The sequence below is a fragment of the Glossina fuscipes genome, unplaced genomic scaffold (genome assembly GCF_014805625.2).
Source record: "Glossina fuscipes isolate IAEA_lab_2018 unplaced genomic scaffold, Yale_Gfus_2 1, whole genome shotgun sequence".
In the NCBI taxonomy this organism is placed as follows: domain Eukaryota; kingdom Metazoa; phylum Arthropoda; class Insecta; order Diptera; family Glossinidae; genus Glossina; species Glossina fuscipes.
The window spans coordinates 40974459-40992453 of NW_023998415.1; the positions used below are offsets into that span (position 1 = coordinate 40974459).

At 33.8% G+C, this 17995-nt stretch overlaps 1 protein-coding gene across 1 annotated transcript in view; it reads right to left on the reverse strand.

Annotated features, from left to right (window-relative positions):
* Window positions 1-6356: 6356 nt before the first annotated feature.
* LOC119632452 overlaps window positions 6357-17995 on the reverse strand; it is a 29720-nt gene continuing 18081 nt past the window's right edge. The window contains exons 4-6 of the mRNA XM_038025367.1: window positions 13314-13393; window positions 6991-7616; window positions 6357-6920 (exon numbers count right to left, since the gene is read on the reverse strand). Coding sequence (XP_037881295.1) covers window positions 6472-6920; window positions 6991-7616; window positions 13314-13393 — 1155 coding nt within the window. The 3' untranslated portion in view covers window positions 6357-6471. The remainder of the gene's footprint in view (window positions 6921-6990; window positions 7617-13313; window positions 13394-17995) is intronic.

Genomic DNA, 17995 nt, shown 5'->3' on the forward strand with positions numbered 1-17995 from the left:
AATCGTGTCAAATACTTGCTTAGTGGAAATGCTTGGCGGATTGAAGAAATTTAAAGCTGATTTTGCCAGAAAGTTAAATGCAGTTCGGAATACTTACCTCCAGCGGGAAGACCCAAGTCACCGTTTTGAATGAAAAACGATGTTCCGATACGAGCGATAATTAAATTTAAAAAATTACATCGCAAAGAAAATAAAAGTAACTTTGACGCATAACTTGCAAGGTATTTGTTCAAATCGGAAATATCGTATGTAAACGAAATTAAAATAAAAGAAATCGTTTTAGGTCGAATACTTGCTTTCGATTAAAAACAACACTTTATTGCAATTTCAATTCAAACTTTTAAATTTTTTTAACCTAAAAAACGTCATGTAGCGAAACACTTTTAATTAACATGATGTGCAATGACGTATGAAAACGTATTACAAGTGTTTACTGCAACGATACCCGATTAAACAAACAACGAAATCAAATTGAAATAAACTTGACATCGTTTATTAATATATCATCAAACTCTTATTGATGTGACAAAACGTTTTCATCTAATTGCTAAAAATATATAATCGTTTGGACTATATATAATATATAAATGAAGGCTTTTGCTAAACACTTTTTTCATTCAGTGGCAAACATAAATGTTTCGATTAAAAAGGAGCAAGCAGCAGGGAAAATAAGATGGAAAATGAATGTTGGGGCTTTTTACCGTTATACATTGCGGGTAACACTCACTTAATTGTCACAAACGAAGTTGTGCCTAAAAGGTGACATTTCAGCTTGCACTTTCGAATTCTTAGCTCTGTGTGAAAAGTTGACTTGATTTGAAAACGAGAACGAAATATCTGAAGAAATACGTCATATGATTCCTTTTTACCCTAAAAAAAAAGGGTAAAACATGTAAAAAAAAATGTTGAAACATTTGTGAAGTGTACGGTAAAAATACTGTAAGTGAACGAAGGACCCAAGAGTGATTTGCTGAATTCCGTTCCAAATTGCCCTTGTCTGTGATCTGTCAGTCACCGAGAAAGTCGATGAAATTTTGCTGACTGATGGAGCAAGACCGGCACACAAGCTACCGGCAAATGGCAGCAGGAGGCAGTAAACATCAACCACATGACACCTTGGAAGCATATGAAACGTGTGGGCCACAAAAAGGAGCTCATAAGAAAATCAAAAAACTGACGGACATAGATGAAATATAGAACACGTGAAGTTACAACCTTCACCTTCATTTGCATTTATTTAAAGATATTGTGTACTGCATTATCTATATAGGGGTTTCAAAGGTACCTTATAAATGTACCTTAGTTTCTCTCGATCTTATTGAATTCTACATTTCATTCGCATAACATTTGAGATACATTCAATCTACATGCTCAACAAGTCATCTTGCTGTTGATTTGTTGACTAAAAGAAGAAGAAAAAGAGGAAGAAGATTGCAACGTTGTCTTACAACGTTTGGCATATCGTTCGTATTAGAATCTCGGTAGTTAACTAACTGTACGATTGTCCGAGAACGTCAATCGCGTGATTACTTCACCGTTTTTATTATCATCTATGTATATATATATATATATATATGTATGACATATGCAAAATGTGACATGTCTAAGTGTGCGTGTTTGTCGCGGTAGCATAAATTGGTTCGACTTTATTTTACGATGAAAGCGTAACCATTTCAATAAAATTGACACTTACAAAATCCTATTGTACGATCGATACCTTATTATTCGTATGGTTCGTGTTGTGTATCGATCAATCAAATCTTATTTTGTACAAAAAAAAAAAAAAAAAATTTTTATTTTTTATGCTTAACAATTAAATAGAAAAGTAAGTTAACTTAAAATATATATATATATATATATATATTTTTTTTATCAAAAAAATGTTGTCCAACATTTCCTTGAAGGTCAGCGCTTTTTGGAAAAACTCTTACTGATGTGATATTTTGTCTTGCCAAGTATCCAAGACAAGTTTAAACCAATTCGGAACACAATTATGATGGGTATGCACAATTTTACATATATGCTATGCATCATCATAAGTGGTGTATGGTAGAGTCTTGGGCATTGTCTGTTTATTAATACAAATATAAATTTGTTAAATTTTGTTGTTGTTGTTGTTGTTGTCTGCAAAAGCAGTTATTTTTAAAACGCATAATGCACGCATATGTGTGTCTGCGTATATGAAAACTAGATAATTTCCCATGGCTAACACTAAGCAAGAATTTTTTGCTTACATCCATGTAACTAATTTCACTGCTCTTTCTTTTATTATTTTCTTAATTGTTATTAGGCAGAATGTGGGAGCTTTTAACGAAAATATTCTTTGGTTAGGAGGACTCTAAACATTCGATCTACGCTTGGTAAAAAAAATAAAATATTTATTTTGCATTTACAAGTATACATAGTATATATTAAAGGCAAAGTAACGAAAGACTTCAGACCAAAACAAGACATTTGCAAACGTTTTAGAACTTTTAGACTTCTAGTTAAGTCCTTAAGCAATGCTTTTTTTATGCCGACAAGAATGAATATTGTTGCGGAAATTTTATTAACGGAATGCCTGTTGTTGTATATTAATTTATATAATTTATATTTACATATAAATAAAATAAATAGCTTTATTATACATTTAAAATACTTTATTAATATATATAAAAGTATATATAAAAGAAATTGTTATTCTTTTTATTGGTTTCCTGATTGTTTCCGATTCTTTTTTCCTTGACTTGGTTGCTTTTGCTTATCTCCTCTAGATGTTGGATGGATGGAAAATACGCGAACTAAATTTATTTAATTTTACAAGTTAGCCTAAAATTAGACCGCCATATTTTTTTTTTTTTGTTTATTATCCAATTAAACTTATACTTATATTATCTGTTAAAAGAGCTTTACAACCCAGGAAATCTGTTAACAGAGCTTTATCGCTCAGGAAATCAGTTAAAAGAGCTTTATCACTCAAGAAGTCTGTTAAATATACATCAAAAGTGAAATTGAAAAGTGAAATATTATTCAGATTTAAGAAGAGCACAAAGCGTAAAGAAATATATCAACGCGATGAATTTCATTTCGAAATCGTTGTAAATCTTTCATAAAAAGTGCAAATATTTCTTCACTAGTTTGTATGAATTTCGGTGGCATTTTAACAAGTAGACACCTCTGTTAAAATTCAAAGCCGTCAGCAAAACAAAGGAGCACCTCTGTGAAAATATGTTATGTTATCCGTAACAGTAGTAATGCTGTAAACTTTAAGCATCATATATAAACATCATATATGGGTTCCTGATAGCCAAACAACTTTACTACAGACGACTCCCAAAGCTATGCTACATAAAAACTGTATGCATGTAATTTTGAGAATTATCGCAGTAATCGTAGTTGTCTTTATTAAATATGGATAAAATTACGCCTTTGATGTTACAAGCTACAACTAACGACTAAGTTGCTCTTTGAAGTCAAAGTTAAGGTATCGTGATAAGTAAGTTTGTTACACTCCTCGAATTCAATTAAATATTTTATACGTAAATGAAGGTTACGTTACCGTACGTTACGTATGCCATTCATATCGCTGATTAAAATATACATTGCTGACGCTTTCGTTTTGCTACAAAAAAAATCATTGGTTAAATTTTACCTACAAACTCTGACTAATTCTTTAAATGCTTTCAGCAAACGGTATCGCATTTACCAAAGTCTAAAGAAGCAAAGGGGTTTAAATGGCATAGTTCTGGGAGTTTTTATTCGGCAAAGATTGATTGACAGATTAAAACGATGCGATGAAAACGATAAGAAAGTATTTTAAGGCACATCTTTGAACAAATTTTGTGTGAACATAAATTTTTTGCATTTAACTTACTCCTTCACATAAATAAGTTAAGTAGTTGTCGTTAATGAGTTAGAGATTTTCTTTGAAGCTTTGCAAAATTTCTCGCTTTTATTATATATGTTCAACTGTTGACATTAGTAGTAAGAAACAATCTTCAAAGTTCATTGCAAGCGGTTCTATGAAGTCTTCATCAAGCAAATGTTCATTTAATGTATTTTACATAAAAAAAATTCCACTTTCTTGATATAACATCTTTTCATCAGATCCGTAATCCGGACGACAGACGATAGCAACTTCTTTACAATAGAAGCAAAGAAGCAATCAACAAAATGCAACAACAAAAGCCAGCAGAGCTCAGAATTTTGTTTTAAAATGTAAACAAACAACGCCAACAATAAGCAACAAGCAACTCGTGGAGACGAATGTAAAGAAAAAACGGCAACATCGCTTCATTTAACTTCCTTTTACAGTATGCGCATGAAATCATGAAAGACGCGAGCCAAAGTCAGAAGTTTCAATCAATTTTGATACCCTGTAATGTTTTTTAAACACACCCATTCACCTGGAGGCCAAAACGAAGAAAATTCTTGAATCGACTCCAAACCCATCCAAGTCATAGACCAGTTATGAAAATCTTTTATTAGCTTAAGTAGCCCTGTAAAAATGTGCTCGATAGTCTTGCCTTAAAAAGCAAGCATTCGTACTAAATTTTCTATGTGACCTAAGATTCACTATACAGTAGCCTATTAAAGTCTACATACAGAACGAAAAGTTAAGATTTCTCTTAGGATTGAAATATATATATATATATATATATATATATATAAATGAATTTTAAAAAACAAAAACTTATATTAAATAATAATTTAACATATTTTTTTATTTTTTCACTCATTACATAATAAGGCCTTTAACAATTAGTTAAGACTTTATTGGGTCAGTTTAAGCAATTGTAGCACAATATATTGCTCTATATATATATAGCAGCGAAAATTATAAAGTTGCAAAACTTGATGGTAACATATTTGAAAAAAATCAAGGAGTGAGCTATATTGTATTCTGGGTTCAGTATTTTTTTTGGTTTGGAAATGTAGAAAGTGCAACGCAAAATTGCCTAAAATAGGCATTAATAGATGACATGTTTCTAGAAACTCAATAGTCACAATAATCAATGATCAGCACATATACAGATAACTAAATTAGATTTTTTACAATTTTTGGCCTCGAAGCTAATTAAATTCCATCGGATATAATTGCAGTTTTAGGGCAGTCTTGCAAAAACAAAACACAATGTTATTCAAAATGCTGATATACGTAAGTATTCTGAACTCTTTTAATTACCATTCGCTGAGTAACTGGTTTGTTGTAATTCAACAATTGAACAATTAATTTATATTTTTATCCTTACGCTAATCTATGGCAAAATCTTTTCCAAAAAACATATGCAGTCAACGGGCTCGGCTCATCGAAATAGAAGCGCATTCATTTTGTATGTTGGATGAAGGCCTCCTCTCTTCCATAAGATTACTCATAATGTTTACTTTGCTTTTTTTTTTGGTTTTTCTATTACATAAAAAAAGATAAGCATATCTGCCAAGCAAGTGCAACGAGCATTGTGAAAAGCATTTCAAATTATCATAAAGCTTTGTCTTGTAGAAAATGTCACAAGTAAAATCAAAAAAAAATTGTTATGAAACTTCCAAATGCTTGCAAGCACTTTTGGTTTTAATTGAGATCGAAATTCAATTAACAAATCTTTGAAAATACATGAGGTTCTGATCCTAGCTAAACAGTACCGTTTATAGACACAGGGCGTTCAAGGCACCTGTGTGATTAAATATGCAATTTCGTTTCATACATAGCTTCTTATTCTTCTTGGATTGACGTAGCCTTGGTCTCCTTTCACTTTTCTCTCTCTCTCTCTCTCTCTCTCTTTCTCTCAAGTAAGACAACTTGTTACTTGTTGCTATAGCAATCCGATAACTTTTAAAAAATGTCTTTTTTTACTTTGAAAATATTTTCAAATACAGAAAATTATTCCCATTTTGTAGTTTTCTGTCTGGATAAAAATTTAAATTATATAGCGTTCGTAGAGTTATCGGAAATTCGCCCTTGGAAATGGCTTTGATGAAATACTTCTTTCAGGTAAGAGAGCAACAGCCAAATCTAGACGAGGACATCAGGGATATTCTCGCAAAGCATCGAAGACCCGCAACTGCAATACCTGTACATAATATAAGGGGTAAGCGTTTGTTTGCCTGAAAAAAAGACACTTGACTTTGGATATTAATAATAACTCTTGACTTAATTCTTATTTTAGTTGCCTACAAAAGCCGTAAAGGCGCAGAATTGCCGATCAAAAGTCACTTGGCCTTTAGTGAATTTATGCTAACCATACCTTACGTAGCTGCCTTCTCTGCTAAAAATGGTACTTTTTTTTATTATAGAGTCGATTAAAATTTATAGATCGTTACTTGTTTTCTTTTTTTCTTCGTCATTTTTCCAATTGATTATTTGATAATTTTATGTAACTTTTAATTTAATACAAAAAAAAAAATTTGTTTGTGATAGCAATTATTAAATTAAATTTAATCGATTCACTTTCATACTTTTGTGCATTTGAATAATATATCTACTGAGGCTTTACTTTAAGATGTTTTTTTAATTTCTATGTCAGCATTACGTTCGCCGGTAGCGTCAGAGTTAGCGTAATCTTCCGCTAAAGCAGTTCGCCACATTTTTAACATGCTCGAAGCAACATTAATGGTGGATATGGGTTTCGAATTATATTTGAAAAAATTATGCTTATACGTAGGAGACATTTCGTGGCTGTACGGAGATGCTTGTATCGGCGATGATTCTATATAATCATAGTAATCAAAATTTGGAGAAAGTGGGGGGAAACGTGGGCCTGAAGTTTTGATAAGAATTTGATTGCGACTCGGCACGGAGACACTAAATGCGGCCGCTTCCTCTGGAGTAACACCGGCTATCGCGGTGGCCTTAGGGGCTGAAACAGCCAAGCCGTTGCGTCCCGATAACGCTACGGCATTCGGTTTAGCTGATGCAACACCCCCCTCTCCAGCTATAGAAACACCTACGAAAATTAAAAAATATATTTATATTAAATGCAAAGTTTTATTTCTTATTCGCTTATATATACTTGCCTATTGGCTTAGCCTCGGCCACCGACGCATCCTTTTTAGGAGACATTATGGCAATGCTATCATTGTTATCTTCGTAAGGATCCTCCGCGGTTGTAGGTAATAAATCTGTTCCGCTTGAAAACGGCGATGTCGTTATGCTATCATCCTTTTGCTCTTCGATAACCGCTTCTATGTTTGCGTAATGGTTCATATTTTCGGTCGTTGGGCTTTTTTGTGGCATTGCGTTTATCATATGATACGGTTGCAATAACACACTGAAATCTTTAATTTGCCCCGTTTGTTGTAGCGTGGCTAAATTTTGAGCGGCTTTACCCAATTCTAGTAGACTAATAGCGTAGACACGATTCTCTTCGGCGCTAAACGATCCTTTACGTTTGGCTTGCTCTTGTATCGCCACCAAACGGGCCGCTGCCAATTGAATCTTATTGAAATCGTGTTCGAAGGCAGAGGTAACATTACCATCTAAGCTGGCGGGTGGCCCTTTTTTATCAACATGCTGCGTACTATTCTCACGCGATTTATTGATAATATCGTGAATTTTACCATCTTTAATTTGTAGATATTGACCTCGCATACCACCATAATATGGTATAACGTCCATATCATCCATATCAGTAGATTTATGTCTATGTATTGTAAGGTGAAGTCGGGAAGGGTAGGTAGGTTACTTATACACATTTGCATACTTATTTACTTTAGCTTTTTTATTATTATTATTTAATAATAATAAAAAAAAAAAATAAAAAAAATAGTGCAGTCACACTAAAGAATAGAAAGAAAAATGCAACTACAAAGCGAAAATTTCTACAGAGAGTAAGCAAGAACCAATCAGAAGATCCCCAAGACGCGTTTTCTAAAATACATTTTCAGAGCTAGGGATTTACCATTAGTCCAATCAATCAAAGGTTAATATTGACAATAATCTACAAGGACGGATAAATAAAATATATTTATATATTGATTCAAGATTTGCACAAAACAACACTGTCATTAAACGAATTTTAAATCAAAATTATTTACACTTATTTACAAAAAAAAAAAAAAAAATTGGCAACAATTTTGTATTAAATTTTTTTTAGTAAATTTTATTATTATTTTTTTTTATTTTTTTAATTGGAATAATTTTACAAAGAAGTAATTTAGTTGATTAAATCCAATTCAAGATCAGCCTGAGCATGGGCTTTTCCGCCCACTCCAGCAATGGCTACCGAGTCCGGATTAAAGTAAACGTTTGTGGTAACGCCGCGTTTTAAGAAAGCTTTAGATAGAGGCATCGATATCGCGGTACCGCCATTCCCCACCACCGCCTTTGAATGCGGTTCTAAAATCAGGGCGGCTGCCTTTTCGTTCGTTTTGCCCACATGCGCGAAATATGACATAGGAAAATATGTATCAAAAGATATCTGTGGGATACTACCGGCAGTTGAAGTTTTGCCTATTGCCTCCACTTTAACGACGGATCCATCAGCACTTATTGATTTTGCATTCTTTAGCGGCTTTCTTTTCAATTTTTTCGTCAAATGACTCGAACTAGATTTTAAACGTTGTTCCGGCATTGTTTTGATTTCTTCCTCAGAAAAGTCCGAATTAATTTCTCTAATACCTGTTGAAAGATTAATATCATTCTTAAAGTTTCCTTCCATAAGTTCGACATCGACTTGTAATTTTGGTGGTTGAACGTTAAAGATCGCGTGCATTGGTCTTTTAGTGGTCGGTTCTCGATCCCTTTTCTTATCAGGTTTTACCGTAGTAGTAGTAGCAGCGCTTAATATGGTATTACCGTTAAAGAATTGCGGCACTAGTTGAGGCTGCTTAATTGCTGGGAACGCTGTCAGAGTGTAGGGTATGTTGAAAAATTCATTATGCCAGGGGAAGTATTGTTGTGCATTATATATGTCGGATTGAAAGTTCGTTGGATTGAAAATTGTTTGAAAGTGTACTTGCGGATTGGAGTGCAGTTGCACTGATTGCAATCGTTTTTCGTTTCTCATCTCCTTACTAATTGATGCTTGAGGTGGGAGCGTCATTAATGAATTTATACCAAAATTGTTGTCGAAAATTCTCATTGACAGCGGTTGGAAAGGCCAACTATGCAAATTATTTATTGGCCATTTTCTAAATAAAATTGTTGTTTACATTTTGTTGCCGTGCGTATGTTTGTATATTCAGAAAAATTAAAAGTAAAGGAATTTATATTAGTTTTATTTACAATTTTCTTCTTTAATTATTTTTATGGTTAATTGCCGACAACTTTACATGCATATATTGAATTGAATATATCGATATATAAGCAATGATGGTTAGACGTTACAACCCAACAACAGTTACTTGAGTGAAACTTTTTTTTACATATTATTTAAAATAATAATTAATTTATATAATATTTTTTTAGTTAAAAATTTTTCTAAAATTTAACATAACCTTTGTACATATTTCCACACAAAAATTTCCAAAAAATCCAAATATTTTTTAATATATGCGTGCGTATCGTATCTTTACGAACTTAATTTTTATGGCCTTTTTTGGCACGAAAACGAAAATTATTCTTAAATATTGACTTGACCTTCCTATCGGAACGATTATAATGACGTTAATTGAATGAGAATCTCAATAAAATTATGAATAAATTGAACGCTGTCGACATTGTACATTGTTCCCCATTATTATTATCAAATATCCAAAAAAATAATATAGATATATAGCAAAAGCCACGCGATACCGATCAAAAACAGTAAGAGAAGAATCGCAAAAATATATGAACTCTCCGTGAATCTATCTATGGAGTTTTCGAAAAAAACCATCACACGATACACATTTGAATTTCTCTACTTGATTGCGAGCACATCAGTGTTTTTATACCGTGCAATGTTGTTCTCTCTCCGTTAATGGCTTCACATTATTATTCAAACGTGAGATAAATGCATTCAGTGCAAGAATAGATCGCGATTTCTTCTGACAATATACAATAGTCTGCATTGACTTGACTACTACTTTCGATCAAAAAGTTTCGGGAACAATTACATTAATTTATAATTTTTATGAAAAGTCTACTTGGAGGTTCCACTACATCAAAAACCCAGATCAGATACATGACTTCTTTAATAAAGACTTGCCTTACTCTTCTACTACTTAATGTTGGCTACGCGATCGCAAATGATCGCTCGACCAAGATGAGACCAAGATTTGTAACATTTAATCGATACTTGGCCCACGAAATGCATATTCAATAAATAAAATACAAAAAAAAACTTGAGCATGTGTGCATGACACTGAAATTATTTATTCGATTGGGTGTCGGTCCGGAAATATTCTAAAAACCAGATCAAGTCTTTTAAAATCGATTAAAAATTAATTTGAGTAAGTTCGGGTCGCATGATCGATTATTCGATTCCGATTATTTTTATTTATCTTAATATTTTTAACTGATATTTAAGAGAAAAATGAAAAAGTGAAAAAAAGAAATTTTTTATTCAATTATTCCCGAAACTTTTTGACCAAGGATATGGCTAATTGGAATGAGCAGATGTAATAAATTGAAGCGAAGCATCGCCATTATTACAATAGTAAGGGACCACTTGTTACTCTCGTAGCACGAAGAATAAAAGCAGCTTTTTTCATATTCATTCAGCGATTCTTTGGCGGCCATTTTCGCAATTATAAAAATTTATTAAGAAATCCGAATCATTCACGTTTGCGTTATTAATCTCGGAGTACATGTTAAATTTAAAAAATGTGCGCAAAATTTCGATCCCTTTTCATCCTTTTTCTTGCCTTAGTCAAAGAAAATGTTTATTAGTAACAACACAAATGACTTTTCATCGTGTATGATAGACTACAAACCGAAAAACACTTCAATATTATTTATAAATAATTTATAGTTAAAAGGTAAAGTCGTAAATAAACAAAAATTTTAATTACTAACAACGGAAAACACAGATAAATGTGAAAGGACGCATGTCCTTTGCCAAATACAGCCAAACAGCAAAAGATGCAGAGGTAAAAAGTGCTCTGCTCGTTTGTAGGAGGAGTCACTACAATAATAGTTCAAACTTTCAAATTTCTTTCTTTCTTCTTTGTTCAAGTGATTTTATATTTGTCCGTGTTTTCCTTGATATGTAGAAATATATCCTTAAAAATTTAATAAATGCTCTAATAAACCGGCAAACAAAAAACAAAAAAAAAGATTAAAAAAATAAACTTAAAAAAATGGGTCGAATTTTTTATATAATTAAGGATACATCTGAATTATTAAAATTGAACATCGATCGCCGTAGGTGGAGCGTAATAGACAGTAGGACCTGTTGCTACGATACGGCCTTCCCGCGGCCACGTCTGATTAAACAAATTGGTGCGACGTAATGCATCTTTTAAATCTATATTCGATGGAATGGCTATAACTTTAGCCCCCGGTCCAGCTATAGTCAAACTGCGGGGATGCGTAAGAGCATAACCGCCAGGTCCAACAATTGCAGTACCCCCGCTGCCTGCTGTAGCCACACCGCCTGGGCCAGCTATGGCTACACCTCCTTTGCGCACTTTTAATTTTTGTATAACAATTCCGGCCTGCTTCAGAGCTTCCTTCTGTACTTCATGCTTCTGAGCATGGTGGTGGTGGTGGTGGGCTAAGAATTTGTTTTCGCTCATTTCATGGGACTCGTCATCGTCGCTCGAATCGTTGGCCGAGCTTCTATCACAATCGTTCGTGTTCTCATCTTCCCACCTATAGTCCGTATAATGTAAATCACTCTCTTCTTGTGGCTGATTGTTCAAAGTTCCGCTTACTAAGGGATTTGCAGTCGCTAATGAGGTGTATTGCAATTTCTGCGGTATTTTTAAAGGCACCGCTACTTGTTGCTGTTGCTGTTGCTGTTGCTGCTGGGGTCTTGCCTCCGGGCGGAACGGAAACTTAAAAATGTGTTGAAATGCAGTCTTTACAGTGTTAGAGCCGGTTTTGTTGGCAAATTGTGTTCTGTGCAGATTTTGTTGTGATATTGGCGGCATTACGGTCGTCACAAACGGACTTAACGTTGACACTTTAGTAAGATTACTAATACTATTTAATTGTGTACTCTGAGATTTTAAGTCGGTCCGTCTTGACACATTTTGCGTGTTATATGCGTCAACCAACGCCTGCGTTTGTGCCTTATGAGAGTTTTTCTTCACTTTCTCTTCTCTGCCTGCATTTGCACCTAGTTTGTTGTTCTGTTCCTCGATAGCTTTAAAATTTTTATCGGCGGTCCTCGCTTGTTGTTCCATTAACAATGCCTGGGGTACCAAGAGTAAGTGATATTTGGTTGCGGATTTTGTTTTTATGGGGACGATATTATTAGTCTTGTTATAAAAATTCTGAAAATCGCCAATAATTTTATAACCTTTCAATTGATAGTCCTTAGCACTAATATTTTCTAACAACTGTTGCCGACTACTTTGCTTGTAAAGCTTGACAGGTATGACAAAGTGTGTCTTAGGCGTCTGAAGTGCTTGAGTTTGCTTTAAGTCGAAAGGATAGGGTTTAAAATAGATAAGAGACGGTGTCGGTGGAGATTGAAGAATGTTTTTTTCAGGATTTCGCGAGACTTCCTTGATGAATTCATTGGATTTTATCTTTGCAGGTGTCTCTAGAACTTCCCGTTGCGACGGTTTACTATACTGATTGTTTCGATTATATGAAATCTGTGATTTAATTGCTCGTATTGACGGAAAAAATAATGTCGCGCCATTTGTAGTTTTAGTTGGAAAATTTTGGACATTACTAAACAGATATTGTGACGAATCTAAAAGTATGGGCACTTTGGAGGGCTCAGGCTTTTTAATATAACCCAAAGCTTTATTTATTTTCTCAATTTCATCTAAAATTCGCTTAGTTTCGCTAGTATTTACTTTGTTTGCTGTTGTTGTTGTTGGTGTTAATGTTGGTGTTGCTGTCGCTTTTGTTGTCCTTGATGTCGCAAATATGCTGTCTAATTCAACCGCCTTTTCCGCAACGAATTCTTCGGGAAATTTAATAAGTTTCTGTTTTTCAATTCTGTAAACGAAATTTTTAATATTTATTTTCTTTAAGCGTTTCGCTGCAATTAAAATAAAAAAATTATAGTCTAAGAAAACAAAAAGTTATCCGAATCCAATGCCTATTACTATAAATGCATGCCATCAGCACTGAATATTACACATGCATTATAACATGCAACGCACAATTACAGTTCTACGCTACACAGTAATCTTAAATTTAGTTATTAAATTTAATTATTAAAAAGTGAAAAGTTTAATATTATAATTGGAAAGATATTACATTTCGCACACAATTTTCAACATTCAATACTTACTCAACTAGAGACTTAGTGTTTTCATCGCTGCTCACAGGTTTCGCCAAGACTATGTATGTAAGTTGACTTAGGAGAAGGAACTGAAAAGTGGAAAAAATCCACGTTTATATTAGGCTCTTGTTCACAAATAAAAGAAGAATTCTTAAGCGAGATATGCTGTAAGAACACTTACTTATATGTGTTACATAAAATTTTAATCTGTCACAAAATCCGTCACTGTACTTAATTTGTGCTTTCTTTGTTTCATTTCTTTTCCATCAACTTTCACCAGTCCGTGTTCTTCAAGAGTCTTTTAAAATCGAAACTATCATTGAGTTGAGGGACTGAGGAGAGAGACTCCCGGTCTTTCTTGCTCCCTCTCTTTCTCTCTCAAACTCGCACCTCAGTCACCCTTTCGCACTATCATAGATTCATCGTGGCGAGTCGTCTGATTTAAAACAATTTGTAGAACGATATTGACTCGAAAACACTTATGTGGATATCGTAGGCAGACATAGCATATCATATAGTTTTAACCACAGAAAGAGGAATTATATTTCTATTCATTACTTTCACTGCACGCGTAGTGATGATTTGAAAAAGCGACGAAACTCTATTGCCTTTAGGGTTCAACTTATAACGAGGCATTTACTGATTTCAATTTATCGGATACAGCAACGAGTTTCCTTTTGGCTTTATAAGAAATTCGGTTGTCGATCTTGAGGATCTTATGGATTAATTTATAAATAGCCCATTAACATAATGTTACGGAAACCCCAAATCCAATTCATTCCCACTAATTGATTTTCCCAAAAAATAAATTCCCTAGAGAGGGGGAGAAAACCCAAGTGTACATTCGCAGTGCGTCATGCAGCTGCCGCCCGTGGAAAATGATTTGCGGAAAAGTAGGTTAACGGATTAAAAATGAAGCCGTGAACTTAGGTAATCGTAATATGTTTATAAAAATGTATATAAATGCATTATTTGCAAAAGGGAGAGTCAGTCGTGAAAATCTTGTAGTGAAAACGTTCAAGTGTACTTCGCTTAAAAAGAATATCCACGATCTAGTAATACGAACCGCATCGAAGAAAAGCGAATTTCGTAACAATATTATATTATTATACCCATCACCGAAGAATGGAGGGTGTATTTGCCCATATTCTTGATCGGCATTAAATTCTGAATTGATTTAACCATGTCCGTCTGTCCACCTGTCTCTTTGACTGGTTGTCCGTCTGTCTAATATGTGTTGTAAACATTAAATTTCGCAGAAACATTGAAAGTTATTGCACGCAGTTTGATAATGAAAACAAGCTAAGTCGCTCGATGGAGGCGCCCGCAGTACTACGTAAACGGAGGACATCTCCGTCTTTCAAAAGGAATAAAAAATTTGGTTTCTTACTGGTTGACTACTCATAAACTATGGCAAATAAATCTAAAAAAATTTGAATACAGATTTCACGAGCGATGCTTTAGTATCTGTCCAAAAATTGGCCACGCCTATCCAATATTATAATGCATAAAAACTTCATTTTTATTCACATATTTTATTTGCGCAAATGGGATTTTGAAGCTATTCGCCAAGTATACAAATTCTTGGGCAGTTTTAAATTTGGAACATATGCTCATAAGCATGTGCGTGTATTCGTCTGTCCACTAAACTTTCTGCATACCTAACTGTATAATATCTGCGATAAATCGGGAGTATATCCCGTACGCAAAAGTGAAGCTTTCATCTGCAAGTTTGCAAAGGGATTGGGAAGTGATCTCAATTTTTCGAACGATACGCCTGTACGACAAAATCTGTTCGTCCACTTCATATTCTAAAGGATGAAAATTTAGTGCTTTTACTTTTTTTTGTCTTTTTTAGGATAACGGTGGTGGACATAAAGGATTCGAAAGGACACGATCGGCGATAATTTACTTCCTTGTTTTCGGTGAATACCAATATTTGTTGCGGTCAAAGAGAAGTGAAAAAAGAGAAAGAAATGGGGTAACGATCTTAGCTTAGTGGTTGTTTGTCTGATCCGTAAGTGTTATACCTACATCGATTAAAGGCTTGCTATAGATACGAGCAAAGGAAATCTTGCATCGGCTGTGATATGACGCCGCGAACGTTGTCTTCGTACTCGGGATTCTTATCTACTGGGCTACTAACAAGAGCTAAAGGGTGACAGAAAGACATATTTTAAGGTTTATTTAAAGGGGCGTAAATCTCCCGCGAAACAAACACTCTTTTAACAAACTAAATATTTTAGTCATGTCCTGTGGTCGATGCAGTAGCGAACGGGTTAATAGCTTTGTTTTAATACAAAATTGATATCGTTGTTGTTGCGCTGTAACTATCCCTACAGAATAACAAAATTGATGCAAAACCAAAAATTCCCATTGTGAGAAAACGCACTGTTTTCTCTTATGACTGAATGCTGAATTAATATTTAAAACGACCTGATGAGTATCCATGATTTGTTTTTACGGCGAAAATTGCCTTTTATTTGTGTTCGTTCTCTTACGTTTGTTATTAGCAAAGAATGAAAGTTTGTTTGCGTGCGTGCGTGTGTCACTAAATGAAAAGAAAATATAATTCATAAAATTCAACATTTTACGGTCAGTCGACCTGTTGCAAGCACTTTCTACAAAACACTTTGCGTTGTCGCACATTACGGTCACTGTATATCGATCACCGAAAGATGACGTTTGCAACACCCGAAAGAGGACCGATATATATTTTTGATTAGCATCAAATTTTGAATCTATTTAAGCACGTCCATGTGTCCGTCTGGCTATTAGTCGACCTCACATTCGGTGGAAACTTTGGAGGTTCTAGCTTGCATTGCTTGATATTGGAAATGGACTAAGTCGGTCGATGAAAATTGAGAACTGAATCTGTTTTCCAAAGCCAAAGAAAAATTGACATTTATCTCATTGCTTGCTAGATAAACCTGTAAGAATGTTGATATACATATGGAAACGTAAAAGCGGAAAAATGGGAAAAATTGGTCACGCCTATCCAATGTTTTAGTCTATCAAATTTTCTTCTTTTGTTTTTTTTTTTTTGTTTTGACAAAACCTTTATAACACCCAGAAATAAAGATCAAAAATCCCATGAGGTATATACATTCGAAATGCGTCTAGACGCGTCGAATTGTTTATCAGTCCCTTTGTCCGTCTCCCCATCTGTTTAGTATCTACGAAAAGCATTCTCTCGTTTGCAAAAACCAAGAATTCGCTTAAAAATTTGCGGAGGAATTTGAAAGTGATCCAAATCGATAAAAGGCCACGCCCACAATGCAACAAAATCTGAGAACACTTTGACGCGCCGTGTTTTGTTTCGCTCGTAATACTACAGTCATATATATAATACTATGATCATAGACTACAATAGACGGACAGTGTGGAAATTTCCATCAAACTTTTTGTTGTACAAAAGCAGAAAAAAAAAATCACCAACGCCTTTCCATTATTATAGAAAATGAAAATTTCGTTTTTTGTGCTTTTTTCCAGTTTCCTTTTCCAGTTCACTTTTAGCATAACGGCGGTGGGTGCAACAGATTCGGTTGCAGACGACTAGATTGTTGTTGTTTTATAAAGTGTTTTGAACGAAAATACAAAAATTATCTCTTCGAGGAATGAGAAATAGAACTGAGCTCGGCTATTCAGTTATCAAATAAATTTTTAAAAGCATCGGTATATATATCGGTTTACATTATCAATACATATACGAGTGGATTTTGCTTGTTAATGTTACAAATATGTTATATATGTATATATATATATATATACATATATACATATATATGTATATATATGTACATATATAGGTTCATATCCAATGTATAGACAAGAAGAAGGGAAGGTAGTTCGATAGATAAAATAATAAGTGTTTTGATAAACACATACACACACACACACATAGAGCGTGAGACAGAAGACCGAAAGGGAGAGACGGCAGAGAGAAGATGGACTGGCTTCAAGCGATGCAAAGTAATAGTAATATTAATAATAATAATAATATATAGATAGAGGAAAGGCGTGCGTTCCGGTGGATGTTACAAATGAGGTGAGAAATTTAATATATTCCAATGATGAATATACAAAACATCGGGATTTACAATGGATGAAATGTTTTGCTGACAGCTTCGCATGTTTATCTTCTTCGGTGTGCTTGTTTCTCTGGCTGTCGTTGTGTTGTATAAATGGGATTATGTCTGTTATAAAAGTTTCTTCGAAATGCGGTCAAGTATTTACTTTTGTTATAGGACTTTTTATTCTTGTTATAGCCGTTGTTATTGTTATTGTTTTTTGTTTTTTTTTTTTTTGTTTTTATTCTCTCAACCCATAAATTACAATAAGAAAGAAACCAACTTTTGAAGCAAACGGCTTTTGAACGTTTCAAGAATAAGAACTTTTTCTTTTTCTTTTTTCTTTTTTTTTCTTTTTTTTTTTTTTTGTTTGTATATTTTGTGTGTTGTATGTATGTCAAAATAAACAGAAAGTTTGATTAAAAATTGTCAACGAAAAGGTAAGATAGTTAGTACGTGTGCTCAAACTTTCACTTAGGCCTATAACTTTTGAACAAATTTAATCCAATAATTTGGATCAGGCAAATATTTATAATACATACATACATCATTTAGTCTCGGGAATCTCATGTATATTTATACATATTTATGAATATGCACAAGTGAATCGATTTATCTACG